The following is a 15995-nucleotide window of genomic DNA, read 5'->3' as shown; positions in this document are numbered from 1 at the left end:
GCGCTGACGTCACCGCAGCCCGGCGCCCGCCGCCATTGGAGTCGGCGGCTGCGGCTCCGTCCCTCGCTGCGGCCCGACGGCGGCGGGCAGGCCCGGGCGGCGCGGCCCGGGGCATGTGAGGCGACGGGGCCGGCAGGCTGAAGCGAGGCGCGGTACCGGTACCGGTGCCGGCCTACCGTCCCCCGGGCACCCAGAGGAAGCGCCGAGCGGCGGCGCGCCCGCCAGCGGCCCCTTTCCCTCGGCCCCGGCCCCTTCCCCTCCCCGGCCGCCGCCTGAGGGGAGAGGCGCCGCCGCCCCTCCGCCAGGCCCCGGAGCTCCGCGCCGCGCTGAGCGGCCCTGCCTTCTCCCCCGGGCCTCTCTGCTGAACCACGGCGGCCCTGTACATGAATTATGTCTGCCACAAGCGTTGACCCTCAGGTAAGCGGCGAAGCGGAGCGCGGGGCCTGCCGCCTCCCCGCCCGCCGGCGGGGGGTTTCCCCTGCAGGCCGGTGCCTGCCTCCGGCCCGGGAGAGGCTTTTCCTCTCCCTCCCGGCTTCCTTGGAGCTTCATCTTTCTCGTTCGCTTCCCTCGTGGGCACAGCACGTTCCCACTGCCTTTGGAGAGCCGTGGCCATTTCTAAGGCAGGCCGGTGCTGAACGATACGTGAAACGTGCTCCTCAGCCCCAGTTTAAACAAGCCCTGATGTGGTGTTAGCCATATTTATCAGCCTTTCATCCCTCCTCAAAAGCTGTGTGTTTTGCAGTGACAATATAAACGTTTTTCTCAAATTAACTTTTTTATTTCCTCTCTTTTTCTTTTTTTTTTTTTTCTCCTTCTTCTCTTTTACCCAATCATGTGCCATGGATTTCCAGAGACCGAAAGGACAGGATAATAAAGGTGAGGATCATGTTGAGATCTGGTCTTTTAAGTTGTTACTCTAACAGATGGATTATGCAGGTACCTGTAGGTGGGCGAAAAGATATTGCTCTTAGTCACTATGGATAACATCTGGAACAAAGGAAGTTGTGCTTTGTTTCAAAAAGAACATAAACTGTTACTCCTACAAGCTTGCTTGCATCCCACTTCATGCTATTGTGTTTACGGTGGGAAGGACTGTCTGTTAGTATAAACATAATAATGCTCTTCATTTCCTTAAAATAAAGCATATTTCTACAAAGGTCACAGGGATATGCCTATTCAGTATATATTTTTGCATACTTTTGCAGTCTCTTCCTGCTGTATGACTGCAGTTGTGTTACTGGTTTGCTGTTGACTGATATATTTTCTACCTGTCGTATATAAGCCTACAAACTTGATTATTTAAGGAATTTTAAATAAAAAATAGTTAACTTCCAGTGAGATAACCGGCCTTTTTTGATAACTCTTGCTTTATTTGAAATTAAACATAATAACAAGTCATCTAAGAAAATAGCTTGATTATTACTGTGATTTCTAATGTGTGTGTAACTGTTTAGGCTTAGAAACTAACAGTATTCAACTCCGAAGTGCTTTTAAATATAACCTAACGTGCCTTAAAAATTCAGCTACTTCTAGTTACAGAAAGTTTGACACTGTTTCCTATGTTTGTAAATACTCTTGTACCTCTACTCTCCCTGACAAACTTTGCAGAAATATGCTGGTAAATTCCCAAACCTGTTTGCTAAGCATCCTATTTGGTGTAGTGTTACTTTCGGTTAAGTTTAGCTGTTCTATGGAATAGGTAAACTAAGCAATTGTCACATAATGTGTTTGACTGTGCTTTCTTAAATTTAAAGTAAATGAAATTACTTGAAGTGACCTGATACCAGTTTAGACTTTGTGTATCTTTCAGTAATGTGTTTTGAATACTTTTCAGACATTAATTTCTGTTTAAGTAGGTTCTGATTATGGCAGATACCTCTTTTACACATGAGCAAGTTGAGACTTAAATTTTCCTGAAAATGTCGGGATATCAAGGCACTTACCAGTCATTATTTCATAACTAAATGTTACCTCACCTCATCTTAGTTTAGCCACCTTATCTTAAACAAGCAGTGAATAACACATGCTGGGAGAACTGTGAATTAGTTTCTGAGAATTCTAATTATGGACCAGAACAATAGATGTTGTTTCCCAATATTTCTCACAAAATTCTTGTCGGTAATTACTTTTTTTTCTTCAGAGGTAATTCACATGAATTGTCTATTCGCTTTTGATTGTCGAATCACTTTTTAAAAATTTTTAAATCTACTCAATTTTAGTTTTGTAAGCAATAATAATACAAAGTGAAATCGTTTTGGGGATAAACATCATCCCTTGGTCTTTTTATGAGTTCATGCTGTGGAGAAGAAATAGAGCTTTTCATAAATACCATAGGGTAGAACTCATTACTGAAATGCTACTAAGTGGTGCTATAATGTGTTGTAACCTTTTTCTTCCAGTACAAAATGGTTCGTTACATCAGAAGGATACAGTTCACGACAACGATTTTGAACCTTACCTTTCTGGGCAGTCAAATCAGGTTAGTGTATTTTTAACCTAGCTTTTTTTCTCAGGCATGCTGCTGGCACTCAATTCACAGGATTGTGTTGAGGGAGCAAATTCCTTAAATAGAAATGGAAAAAGAAATGACTAGCATATTGTGTTACTTGGTAACACAACTAGCATTTGTGCTCACAAAGCTAATATTACTCTGCAAATCCAGTTGGCCACAAGTGAAAATGAAGTTAGTACTCCAACTAGTGTCTGCTGATTGCTCCTCGGATTGCAGGTTATTGATATGGTTGGACTGTGACAGAATATTTGATCCTACAGCTCTTTGGTAGATGGGTTGTATGTGCAAGTCTGCAGGTTCTGCTTTGGGGCTCTCCTGATTTGTATAATTTGTATAATCCTAGAAATTAGCGTAGTTGAAATTTGGTTTGGATGCTTTCTAGGTGGCTTGTGGAGCTCTCCCACTTGCTTTTTACACATCAGCAAATAGTGTTCTTCCATGTCCTCTGAAATATCTTAAGAGTTAAAATTTTTAAGAGAAAGGCACTATAATCTAAATTCTCAATATAATGCAGTTCATGATAACGTATGTTAAATCAACGTCCATGACTTAGATACCATTATAATTGAAAATATCTTGTAATTGAAGTAATTTTTGACTTAACATTCAAATCTGCAAAGTGAACAAAATGTACAGAAACTGGAGATGCAAAAAGTTTGCTTTCACAAATAGAAAATAGCATTTCAGAACGAGACCTACTGAGGTACATTAGCCTTTCTGCCAAGAAATACTAAGTGTTATGTTTTAAAGGGGAAATATATAATTCAGCCTGAAGCTGATTGATACCACTGTTAATATGGGTGATATCACTGAACTCGCTTGCGAATGAAAGCTATCCTAAATGTTAAAAAAAACCCAACAAAACCACCATATAATGTGCTGTTCTGTTTCATTTGTGGAAACTGATTTGATCTTGAATGCTAGAGCAAGCAGTATCGATTCACGTGCTATGTATTGTTTGTCTTCAAGGTGTATTAAACACTTCCCTTAGGGCAGTCAGAGGGATGTAACTGTGTTATGAGTTTGTTTTGGATAACAGCAGCTTTGGAGAAGGGTGCAGACTTTCACACAACAGAGATGTACTGGAGCCCGTTTCCATTCTGGAAATCGAGACATTCCACTGGGGAAGGCAGGACAAATGTGTATTTGACAGCATGAATTGTCTTCTGAGCTCTGCACTGTGTGGGTTCTGGCTCCCGTGCTATGCTTCCAGTCCTCCACAGCACGGAAATCTTCTCCAGACTTAAAATGATTTAATGGATAGCATTCCCTCTTCCCTGAAATTAATGTCCTGTAGCAGGAATAAAAGCAGGAAATTTGGGGGGGGGAGGGGGGGGAAAGGAAGTAAGGTTTTCTTTTTTTTTAATGCAAAATTAGGTTTTCACCTTTCTCTAATTCTTTTAAATTCTACTTCGTCACACTTATATGTAATTTTTAATTACTAAAACCAGTGTTTTGTCAATGTGAAATATAATGAACAAACTTCATGTAGAATAAATGTAGAACCATCTGTTGTAGTTTAATTCTAGGAAATTTCTATCAGCTGTCAATGAGACGAATTATTAGGTTTAAGTGGAAGAAGTGCTATGACTGTTAGAATTTCTGTCTAATAGAGTTTTTTTACATGACAGTGTAGCTCCATTGACCGATTTATTTCTGCTGCAGTGAGAAGTTGGCACGCTGCAAGAAACAATTGTGTAGGTTGTCTTACAATTTTAAGTGGAAAGTGACAGTAGCATTAATTAGGACTGTGAGATTTTTGTACTGAAGACAACCATGTTTCTGAACAAAGCCTTATTATGTAGTTACACAGATTTATTTAGCCCATTAAAATTACTGTAAAATGTAACTGGCTTACAAAATAGGATTTGAAACCAACTGGATATTTTAAAATACATTAAGAAATTAAAAACCCAGCTGATAAAACAGGATATTTGACATCAAAGATCAAATGTAGGTTGGTAATGTGTTAATTTCATATTTAAAAAAATAGAAATTTGTTTTTAAAGTGAGTCTTGAATATGTTAAATAATCAAATAAAATGCAAATGTCTTCCATCTTTCTGCTGAAAACTGCTCTTAAGTAGTGGTGCTGCCTTTTCTTTCCATAAAGGTTCTAGTACCCAAGTAGCAGTTAATAGAGATGGAGTTGGAGATGTGATAGCTTTTTGTTATAAAGCACAGTAAAAGTGCTTTTAAAGGGAACTGAGTGAAGTAGAGTGTTCATATACAAAATTGTCTTCAAAGCAGGAAAGGCATCACCCATGTAATGTCATAAAGAATCAAAAGATTATTCGTAAATAACGGAATTACTCATGAGCAGTACACTTTGGGAGAAAGGATTATCTTCTTTATTAACAGAATGGTTGGGGTGTTTGGTTTTTTAAATTGAAAAAAAAAAAGTCAAAATGGAAGGGTGCAGAAAGGTCAAGGATAAGTTTGTTGAAATAAATGTGCTGCTGTTGCAGGGAAGGACTGCTCTCAGGGTTTCTTTTACACACTCTGGCATAAAGCCAGTCAAAATAGATTGAATGTTTTGTAAGGATGTCTGCTGAAACTTCCCTTTAATCTTGTTAGAATCCTTGTGGAAACTTTACAGGGTGTGTGACAGGAGGTGACAATCTCAGGAATTGTCTAGAATTCTTTAACAGAAATATTTTAGGACAAAACACCTGTTTTCTCTAGGCTTATTCTTTTTGGTCATAAGAAATTCTAAACCTGTAGAATATATGAACATAAGTAGCTCCAAAGAACTGCATTTGCTTTTACGTTTTCCTCAATATTAACACTTTAAGCTATAACACATAGCAACCTCAAAGTAAAGTCTTTCAGAAAAAAAAAATGTTTTCAAATGCTAAATATTGATTATTTTAGTTTGAGAGTCTCAGAAAATTTAATGCGTTTCAGAGGATCTTCTCACAGGAAGGTGGATTGTGTTCCTCTTGTTAATGATAGATCTTGCATGTAAATGAGGGCAGTGTCAACAGTGGCAGAGATTAAACCCGGGGTTATAGATGCAAAAGAAATAGACTGTTTAAATCTCAGAAGTGGTTGCAGAACTGTAAGTAAGTCTTGGAGGCATTTTATAGTATCATTGTGTATATGGAAAATAAGGATATTGAATTACTCTGCCTTTGGGGTGTCATGGAAGGGAGTCATTGAAAAGTGAGCAATACAAATGACTGCGTCACGGTATTATGCTTATCTTCAGCAAGGAGGTTTTATACTTTACTTTTTGAATGAGCTGAGAAATAATCTAATTTGGGGGAAAATGACTGAAGTTCCAATGCAGTTTTGCTGATTTTTGCAGATAATTTTTTTTTTTTAAAGTTTGAACTGTTGCAGTTTGAAAGGAATCTTAGTTCCTCTTCTTAAAATAATCTTCCTCCATGAGTAAGGAAAGTCTGGCTGCTGTTTGACTCATTAACAGGAGATGTTGACCTTTCCTCCCACTCACAATTACAGTTCGAGTGTCAGTTTGGAAGGTCTCTAATACATATGCTTCCAGTTTAATTAAAGAAGAAGAAAACCTAGTTTAGAATGTTCTGTATTTGTTCTTTTGCATTATTGAATACGAGAAATATAAGGAATGCTTCAAAATCAGGTGTCAGCAGGTTTAGAGTGGAAGGGAAGGCTTATTGGCTTGGTCTAAGAAGCAGTTGAAAGGGAGGAAAAGCTGGAATTTCAAATGGGGCTGCTGGTTTATAATTGGTCAGTCTCCTGTGTCGTAGAGAGGAAAAGATGGCCTGTTTGGTGCTGGTGGACGAAGGAACTTTTGCAAAAGGCTCAACAGAGTCTTTCTCAAACAGTTTGGCATACATCACATGCCATATTTACATGTACTTGTCTCTAGCGCACCAGTCGCCTTCATTCCAGTTTGTAGTCGTTAGGTTTGCTTACAGCAAACTTGATGTGCTTCTTAGTGTGGGATCTCACTGTGGTCCTGTTTGTGTTAGAAGTTGTTTGCATGTTCTACCACCTCGGGCATGTTTTGCTGCTTGGCCCCTCAGAACAATCCCATAATGAGGACTGTAATTGTATTTTCTGTTGTATGTGCTGTCATATTAAAGTAATTTTATGTAAAATTTCATCCACCTGGATGCACTCCTGAGTAACGTGCTCTAGGCAATCCTGCTTTAGCAGGGGAGTTGGACTAGATCTCTAGAGGTCCCTTCCAACTCCAAAAATTCCATGACAAAACTTCTCCCATATACTGATCCGGAAATGCTAAATATCCTTAGTTCTGTGAGGCACAAGATATATTGTGATATAAGTTCCTTGAAATATTTTGGGGTATCAGTAGATTAAATAATTCTAGAAGAAGCCACTAAATACCCTTAGTAATGTAAATAAGCTTACATGGTTTCAAAATCTCAAGTACTAACCTCATTGTGAGCCAGTAGTTCTGGGGTGTATTACAAATACCCGGATACTGCACTTCAGCCCTGCATCTTTCTTGGAGTGTGGAGTAAGATCTGTAATTAGAAATTAAATTACTTTGTCTCTATTATTCTTTTCTGTTTGGTGATGAACAGTGTTGTGGCTATTTATAAATGTTTTTTTTTATATCTGAAGTTACCTTTCTTTTCTCTTTAACAGAACAGTAGCTATCCATCAATGACTGATCCCTATCTCTCCAGTTATTATCCACCATCTATCGGGTTCCCCTATTCTCTCAGTGAAGCACCATGGTCTACAGGAGGAGATCCTCCTATTCCGTATCTCACCACCTATGGACAGCTCAGTAATGGAGATCATCATTTTATGCACGATGCTGTTTTTGGACAGCCTGGGGGTCTGGGAAATAATATCTATCAACACCGGTTTAACTTTTTCCCTGAAAATCCTGCCTTCTCAGCTTGGGGAACAAGTGGATCCCAAGGACAGCAGACTCAAAGTTCAGCGTATGGGAGCAGTTACAGCTACCCGCCTAGTTCACTGGGTGGTACCATCGTGGATGGACAAACGGGATTTCATAACGATACATTAAATAAAGCTCCTGGAATGAACAGTATTGAACAGGGAATGGTCGGACTGAAGATTGGTGGAGATGTTACAACTTCTGCAGTGAAAACAGTAGGTTCTGTGGTCAACAGTGCCGGGATGACGGGTGCCCTCTCTGGTAACGGTGGATCTAATGTAAACTTGCCGGTATCTAAACCAACTTCTTGGGCTGCTATAGCTAGCAAGCCTGCGAAACCACAGCCTAAAATGAAAACAAAAACCGGACCTGTAATTGGAGGAGCGTTGCCTCCTCCGCCTATAAAGCATAATATGGACATAGGTACTTGGGACAATAAGGGTCCTGTGGCAAAAGTTCCTGCCCCCCAACAGATACCTTCTCCTCAGTCTGTCCCGCAGCCACAGCAACAAATTGTTCAGCCTGTTCCAACTCAGCCTCCTCCATTGACTCAGCCGCAGTATCAGGCCCCTCAGCAGCCACCCCAAAATCGCTGGGTAGCTCCTCGCAACAGAAACGCAGCTTTTGGGCAAAGTGGAGGAACTGGTAATGAGAGCAACTCAGCTGGCAGTGCCCAGCCTAACCCTGTTCCGAGTGGCGAGTCCCATCCTGTTCTTGAAAAACTGAAAGCTGCTCACAGCTATAACCCTAAAGATTTTGAATGGAACCTTAAAAATGGACGTGTGTTCATAATAAAGAGCTATTCTGAGGATGATATTCATCGTTCCATTAAGTATTCTATTTGGTGTAGTACGGAACATGGCAACAAACGCCTGGACAGTGCTTTTCGGTCCATGAATAGCAAGGGTCCAGTCTATTTGCTGTTCAGTGTCAATGGCAGTGGACATTTCTGTGGAGTAGCAGAGATGAAATCACCCGTGGACTATGGCACCAGTGCAGGTGTCTGGTCTCAGGACAAGTGGAAGGGGAAATTTGATGTCAAGTGGATCTTTGTGAAGGATGTGCCCAACAACCAGCTGCGACACATCAGGCTGGAGAACAATGACAACAAACCTGTTACAAACTCCCGTGATACACAGGAGGTGCCCTTAGAAAAAGCAAAACAAGTGCTTAAAATTATTGCTACTTACAAGCACACGACCTCCATCTTTGATGACTTTTCTCATTATGAAAAGCGCCAGGAAGAGGAGGAGGTGGTGCGGAAGGTAAACTTATTAAAAAATTTATTTTATACAGAGATATGGGGAAAATGAAATGTGAAGGCTGCTATGGTGGAAAAAAAATGTAAGTAGGAATTCGAAATGTTTTTAATACATATCAACTCGATGGTTTTATGTGCGTTTAGCAACACCAAAAACAAACTGATGCTTATTTGTCTGTGACAATTTCATAGCTCGTGGGTTTCAAAGGAGAAGGTTAAGCAGTAATGCAGGTAAAGGACATTATGTCCAGGGTTTTTTGAGTTTGATTCATTTTTTTATCTTAAAATCGTTAATAAACTAGAAAATAGTTTGCTTCAGAATTGGATTCTGCCAATGATTGCCACCTAAGTTTTTTGCCTTACAAATATGAGCTACTTTACTACTGTTTGACTGGAACTGAGCTATCAAAATTGATACCTGTGTTGGCACTTGAAAGTTGTGCATCCCCTTTAAGAGCGAGAAGCCTGGTCTCGTTTGTTCAGTTGATCTCTCTGGAAAAGAAAAAGTTGCATAAAATTGCTGAAATAGTGCTAGAAAGATTGTGTTTCTTGAGTCACGTGTATTATTATTTGGGTAAATAAAGGTTTTCAGTTCCCAGGTCCAGTCTGTCTACTAATTCTTGAAGTTCCGAGTGTAGTAAGAGAAATTTGGGCAGTAACTGGGAAAGTGTAATAAAAACTTAAATACACTCTTGCGGCTCTAAGTCTGCTACAAGGGACATCTGTCCCTGTCCATCCCATGACCTCAGTTTAAAGAATATCTTTCTCTAATTAGGCAGTCTAGAAGTAATGAACTGACAAAATAATAGGTGTAAGGATATGTCGTTACTAACTACTTCTTAAAGTCTACTACTTTAAGTGTTTTATAGACTTTTTTATATAGCATTTCAAATAAAGCATTTATTTGACAAGTTAGTTTAGGGCAGCTCACACTTGCTTCAAAAAACATTTTGAAGCAAAGACTTAATGCATGTTCTTGGAGCTTAAATTGAAGTTGGCATTTTAAAGGTTTTATTGCCATTTAAAAGTGCAGACAAAATTGCTTTAAACTGTCTTCATGCAACATACCCTTAAATTATGAGAGAGGAGGACATCAGTGTCTTAAGAACTTTTTCGCTCAACTTTTCCTAGCCGTCAGACACGATGCGCAGAGCGTACCTCAGCACAGCAGGGAAGGGGAGCTTAAGATTTGAAGTGTTTCTTGTGTACTACCGCAAGCTAAAACATAAAAGCCTTTACTGTAACACTTCGTTCCTTCAGCAGACAACTATTAATTCAATATTCAGTGCATCCTGTATGGTGAAGAGAGGTGTTCCTTTACGTAGGAGAGAATCTTGTATAAGCCTCATACAATGTCTGGGGGTAATCGTTTTGGGATTTTTAATGCTGAGTCTCCCTGTGATTTGCTGCGGAGCCTGGAGGGGGAGAATAATGTGTGTATTTGAAGAGTGAGAGTACTGGGAAAGCAATAGGAGAGCTGGTCTTGAACAGTGGACTTACTGGTCTGCGGAAGACCCAGATGGCTGCGTTCTGAATGCTGACCTGCCTTTGCTTTGGAGCAGCTCAGGGGCTGGTGCTCAACTGCTGGGCTCATCCTGCGTTGTTTTAATACACATAACTGCTTCCCACTTTCAGTTCAAGTGCTGATACAATATTCTTACCCAGGCCACTGCTTTATAACAGGATCAGTTTTTCAAAATAATGTGGTTTTTCTGCCTCATTTAAAACTGAGGCACTAGCTTATGTGACACATTAAGAAAATAAACTCTGAAGTCTAATTTAACATTTCTTAGATTCCTCTGAATAGCTTACAAAATGGTACAACATGCAGACAGTTGAAGTACACTGAGGAAGATAATAGTGTTAGAGAGGTAAAGCGGATCAACAGAGAGGGAATGAAAAATAAGATACTGCTTGTATCTTGCATTCTGTAAAACAGTTGTCTGGAAAGTTCATTGAAGGAATTTCAGAAGTCCATCTGATGACTGAAGAGTTTCTTTGCAGGATACACACACACTTAAACTTCTTACCGTTGAGAAGTTTTGTGCTATTGAAGCCTTCCTGTGACAATTTTTGAAGAATCTTATTGCCAGCTAATGTATCTTATGACCTAATTTACACTTTCAGATGGCTATTTGTATATGTGCTGTCTTAAGTGGTTTTCAATTTGCTGTGGTTTTTTTATCCATTATACTGTTTAGCAGTAAAATTACTTGTTGAAATTTTGTGCTTCCATTTCACCACTGTTGTGACTACAAAGGGCTAGAATTCTTAAAAATCTACATGTGGAAGGCTTGAATGCTTTAATTTATACACAAGTATTTATTAGGGAAGAATAACTTCATGTAATCCATACAGTGCAAGCCACTGGCATTTCGGTTCTTTTCTTCAGATGGTTACTAGTTTGTTAACTAATTCATGGGTGTGGTGTGAGCTCCAGTGTGTGCTCCCTGAGTTCAATTCCTCCAGGAACCTCAGTGTTGACACCAGATTATCTAGTGAGGACTAAGCAGGGGTAACTCTGGGTGACATTCACTAAAGTGCCAAAGCTCTGTCAGTGTTACCAGCGTTGCTGTATCGTCACCTAGAACTGAGGGAAGATTTGATCATGCTCGGATGTAAGTCCAGCTTTTCATTTGCCGTAGTAATAAACTCGTTAAGCCCGGTCTGGTGACCCAGAACATGGGAAAGGAGTAATAGAAGGATATCAGTGTCTGAATGAAATTGCAAAAAAGTCAGTGGCAAGAAATCTCTTCTGAGTCTCCAGGCATTTCTCAGGCGGTTTCCAGGGCCACTACTGTGTCCACAGAGACCAGCTTCTGTGAGCAAAGCTGATGCTCTTAAAACGTGAAAAAGTTGCAACATGTGTGAGAGCTGCTTTAAAAAACAAATACAGTATAATGTGGCATTAATTATTAACATTCTCTAGAAACATGCCTGCGTAGTCTTCACAAAATTGTCTTTCAAAGTTAAAAGCTTGTGAAGAAAATAAGCTTGTTGCAGATTTTGTTACTTTTATTTCCATCTCGTGGTAGGACAGATGGGTTGATACTGTCAGCAGCTCGTCCTCATAGCTCTGTATTTAACGAGATGGTCACGGTGGCTGGAGTGGACCGCTCTGCTGTCACCTCTGCTCGGTGTCAAGGCACTTGGCTATTCCACAGTCTGCACCTTGGTGTTGTGCTGGAAGAGCTGAGTAGTCTTATCTCAGAAAGCTCTTGAATCACCAAACTTCCCATTTCTCCTTTTGGGTGATTATTGTAAAGCGTTGGCACTTCAAAATACTAATTTTCTTCTGGAGTTGTGTGTTTCCTTTCAGTGTGCCTTGTGTGAACACATTCGTTCACACACAACTCTTAAGGAAAGAATATTTTCCTTCCTTCAATACTGTGATTAAAAAAAACCCACTTATAATTTAAGATTAATACTAAGTGTTTCATTATACAAAGATAACATTTATATTTTTGTGTCGAAAGATGGTGCTTTCATCCCACTGACTGTAACAAAGTTTAGTGGGAAGGTTCGCAGCTACTTCAGACTGGGGTGAAGGAAGCAGAAGTTTGACAGTGATAAGTCTCTCTAAAATGGAAACTTCTGCAGGTTTGGTGAAAACCAGTTTTTCCTGTGTCTGAAGACTATCCATATTAATGTCACGAAGGAGAAGTATGCAACAGGAGCTCCCCTGTGAGATAGCAGAGAATTCTCCCGGAGGAGAGAAACTATGAAGGCTCCAAATGGATCTTCAGAACAAAAATGAACAAAGCTTTGTTAGTTCCTTACTGAACTGCTTGTTCTCACTTGCAGTAGTGCTAAATAGCAGTAAGGAAGAGAATTTGAGTGTTAGAGCTTCAAAAAAGCAGCCGTGCTCAAGAACACAAAGAATTGTTGGATCAGTTTCCTCCCCATCAGTTTATATGGTTTCAGACACTATTTAAAAGGAAGACTCAGATTAGCCTCTGAGAGAGAAAGCGAGCAGCAAGGTAGGAGGAACTGCTTAAAAACTTGCTAATAAATAGCACTTTTCACTGAATTACAAAGCCTGAGCTGAATCTGAATGCCACAAGCATACTTTAGAGGTACCAGGTAGAAGTCTCATGTGCTGGCCTGTCTTGTGTCTTCTACTGGTCCATGAGAACAGGAGAAAGTGGGATTATGAGGCTCGGTGGATGACTACAGAGAAAAGTAAAAGTAAGTTACGTGAGGTGACGATGAGAAAGAATGGGCTGATGAGCAGAGTGAAGGGGATTTGCCACCTTGGACATGGAAGTAGGATGGAACAGTTATTTTTCTGGAAGCCTGAAATTTGGGCTGATACTCAGATTCTTTATAACCACCTTTTATTTGAAATGTCGGTGACTGTCTACAGTCTGTTTTAAACACTGTTGGGATGAAATGGAAAACAGTGAGACTGAACCCTTTCTGTTCAATCTGTGCAGTGTCTCCGCTGGAAAAATGCCCTGCCCTAAAGATGTAACAGCAGATTTTATTCAGCTGGTCTTGCTGTTTTCTGCACGTTTGCAATTTATGGGGCACCTGAAACAATTATTGAGAAAGTCCCCCCTTTTTTGTTCTTCCTTTGCTCAACTGTGTAAGCCCCGTGCAGAGCCCCTGCTGTAAATGGGAGGGATGACTTTGCTGCTGGGAGAGCACAGGTTGGTCGGCTGGAGACTTGGAGCAGTTGAGGGATGGCTGCAGGTACCCCTTAGGTTGCCTTTATCTGCTTTCAGTATTTGTGGGAGCAGGAACTTTTGAGAGAGGCTCCACAGAACTTGCTGTACTGTACTTGCTGTACAGATTCTGTACTGGAACACTTTGGGAAAGTCTTGCCTTATTCAGTTTTTACCAGACCACGCAAAAGCACATCACTTTTCTTCCACCTGATGATGTTTGTGTTTTGGTTTTCCCCCCTTCCTCGGCTTGTCAGTTATTTCACAGCGCCTCCCAGGATGGTTCAACAGATAGGAAGAATTAGGAAGAGAATTTCTAGAGAGCTCGAATCCTGCTTTTATTGAACGTGGCTAAACTCCAAAGTCATTTGAGTGCTTCAAAATTATACCTGTTCTGTGGAGTTCACTCGTCTGCCATCTCCCTTCTGCTCTTGTATGGACTGTGCTACTGCAGTAATACAGAAAGTAGGATATTGCAGGTCCTGTTTCTCTTAGGAATGTTGATATTCCATACATTTCTTACTGTGACCTTCAGCTGCTGTCGCTTCGAAGCAGGTATTCATTCAGCTCTTCCACTAGAAGCTGCACTTAATATTAATTACCAAGTCCTTGGGTTGTCAGGTGTATCCAGTGTACTTAAAAATATCCAGTATATTTATAAACAATCCAGTAAGTATCCAGTATATTTATAAAATGTAGCAGCAGTGTTTTAACAAAGTGTATAATTGTCTGGGATCACATCGATGCTCTTATACTACTAAAAACTTCTTTTTGCTTTTTCATTTGATTAAAATCTTTCTTAACTTTTAACTTTTCTTTTGTCTTTGCAGGAACGTCAGAATCGAAACAAACAATAAGAATAAACATATACAGTTTGATATATATACTAGAACTGATATTAAATTCGACTATGAGAAACAAAATTTAAGTATGCTGGTGCTGTATCCTGGCATCAGGACAAACGAAAGCTTTCAGCTCCAATATATCTTCTCGTGCAGGGGAAATTAAGTTGTCGCATCTTTAAGTACATTGTAGGGTTTTTTTGCCCAAGTGGATCTGCATTAATTTGTATCTTTTTTTTCTATGTAAAAATTCTGTAGAAATCATTAATAAAGGTGTGTCTGTTTTTATTTTTTTAAGTTGGTAAACAGTTATATTAACCTAATGTGGACCTGTACATGAGCATACTAAAGTGTCGATGCTTCCCAAAGACTTTATTTTGGCACAAATTACGTTCCTAGCCAGATATAGAGATTATGGAGAATACATGACAAATCTTCCTTTATCCTCCTTCCAAACCCTTTTTTTTTTTTTCTTTTTTTTCATGGCGGAAGTAAGAAACCATGCATTGATTTTTTTTTTTTTTTTTTTTTGGTCATTTAAAAAACCTTTAAGATACTGCACTTCAGAATTTTGAAATGAAAAAAAAAACCCTAAATTTCTGCTCACTTTGTGCAGCTGCTCTGCCTCTTTATTTCTCTGTACAATTTACACTTTTAAAATTGCTACTGCGCCAGGTTGGTTTTTTCTGTCTAGTAGGAAAATCAAATTGTCAGTGGAATTGTTTCTCTGGAAAATCTTTCCCTTCCACGTTCTGTTAAGCAGTGCTTCAGTGTGCATTTGTTATACCATATCCTGCCGAGGGTCAGCGCCACGCTTTCTCTCAGCCATAATTCTGCTTTACGGTTTTTGTAGCTTAATTAAATAATAATGTGATGCTATCAACATTGCAGGGGTTTTGGACAATGTGTTTAAACCTGTTTCAGCTTTCAGGTGTTATTAGTTAATTGCAGATCATTTTTAATCCTTCCCTTCATTACTCCCTCCCACCCCCCAAATCCTAATGCCATTTAAAGTTTTTATACCAATAATGCTGAGCTTTAACGTAGGAACTAATAGTACGGATAATATGATGGATTATGCCTCAGATGTTTAAAATTGACAGTGTGTATGTCTAATTTTTTTTTCTGTTGGATGAGTAAAAAAACCTGTTTTAAGAAACTGAATTTGCTGTCATGTTTTTGTGGAGTGAGGGGACCGTCGGAGAACCTGTCACCAACTGGAGTTCCAATTAAGCATGGAAATGGTGCTCATGTCCGCTGCTCTAGCACACTGAATCTGCACGTGTTTATTGTAGAGGATCTTTTACTATATTAGAAAGCAAGTATCTTCTGAATACTATTTACTCCAAAAGGACCTCCAATTTAAATAAAGTTTAATCTGTATCATTTAGACTTGTATTTAGAACGTATAACTCTGTCTCTGGACTGTTACTGCCTGTAAGGGGTAATGGACAGCATCAGATTAACTTTTTCCTCTAGGAGAATACAAGCCTTAATAAACAATACATATTTAGCAAGTTTGATGTCATTTTCATTTTTTTTCCCTACTTTCAGTTGTCTTCCTATGTTATAATTGCCCTTTATGCCGACTCGTGAATTAAGTCTAATTTGAGAAGTGTTTTGGTTGAGTAACTTGGATGTTTGCTCTCAGCACGTTTGGTGGCTGCAGAAGAGTTTTGCAGGATTCTGCAGAGGATGTTTAAGCTGCTTTGAACGTTACCGTTCCTCAGAGGAAAGAAGTGTTTGTACAGTGACTGTCACTTGTACTTTCTGTTCTCCTTGTGTGGCAGGAGAGACCAAAGAAGAGTTGGAAGTTGGAGTTCAGGTCTTCAACCTGAAGAGAGTTGGAAGTT

At 39.8% G+C, this 15995-nt stretch overlaps 1 protein-coding gene across 2 annotated transcripts; it reads left to right on the top strand.

Moving 5' to 3' along the window:
* The first annotated feature begins 131 nt into the window (after positions 1–131).
* YTHDF1 (YTH N6-methyladenosine RNA binding protein F1) lies at positions 132–15657 on the top strand. Of its 2 annotated transcripts, XM_074157112.1 has the most exons (5): positions 132–417; positions 852–876; positions 2400–2479; positions 7111–8637; positions 14131–15657. In XM_074157112.1, exons 1-5 carry the CDS (start codon positions 391–393, stop codon positions 14155–14157), a joined length of 1686 nt encoding a protein of 561 aa, XP_074013213.1. In that variant the 5' UTR covers positions 132–390; the 3' UTR covers positions 14158–15657. The 2 variants fall into 2 exon arrangements, with proteins under 2 accessions (XP_074013213.1, XP_074013212.1); XM_074157111.1 differs by lacking the exon at positions 14131–15657 and having other exon boundaries at positions 7111–8685.
* The last annotated feature ends 338 nt before the right edge of the window (positions 15658–15995 follow it).

The sequence above is a fragment of the Numenius arquata genome, chromosome 12, assembly GCF_964106895.1.
Source record: "Numenius arquata chromosome 12, bNumArq3.hap1.1, whole genome shotgun sequence".
In the NCBI taxonomy this organism is placed as follows: Eukaryota; Metazoa; Chordata; class Aves; order Charadriiformes; family Scolopacidae; genus Numenius; species Numenius arquata.
This window is presented reverse-complemented; position numbering and strand designations above follow the sequence as displayed.

Excerpts from the sequence above, each read along its gene's own strand:
- YTHDF1 (XM_074157111.1), top strand. The coding sequence starts at position 391 with ATGTCTGCCACAAGCGTTGACCCTCAG. Across the intron at positions 877-2,399 it reads GAAAGGACAGGATAATAAAG|TACAAAATGGTTCGTTACAT; the intron begins GTGAGGATCATG and ends TTTTTCTTCCAG. Across the intron at positions 2,480-7,110 it reads TTTCTGGGCAGTCAAATCAG|AACAGTAGCTATCCATCAAT; the intron begins GTTAGTGTATTT and ends TCTCTTTAACAG.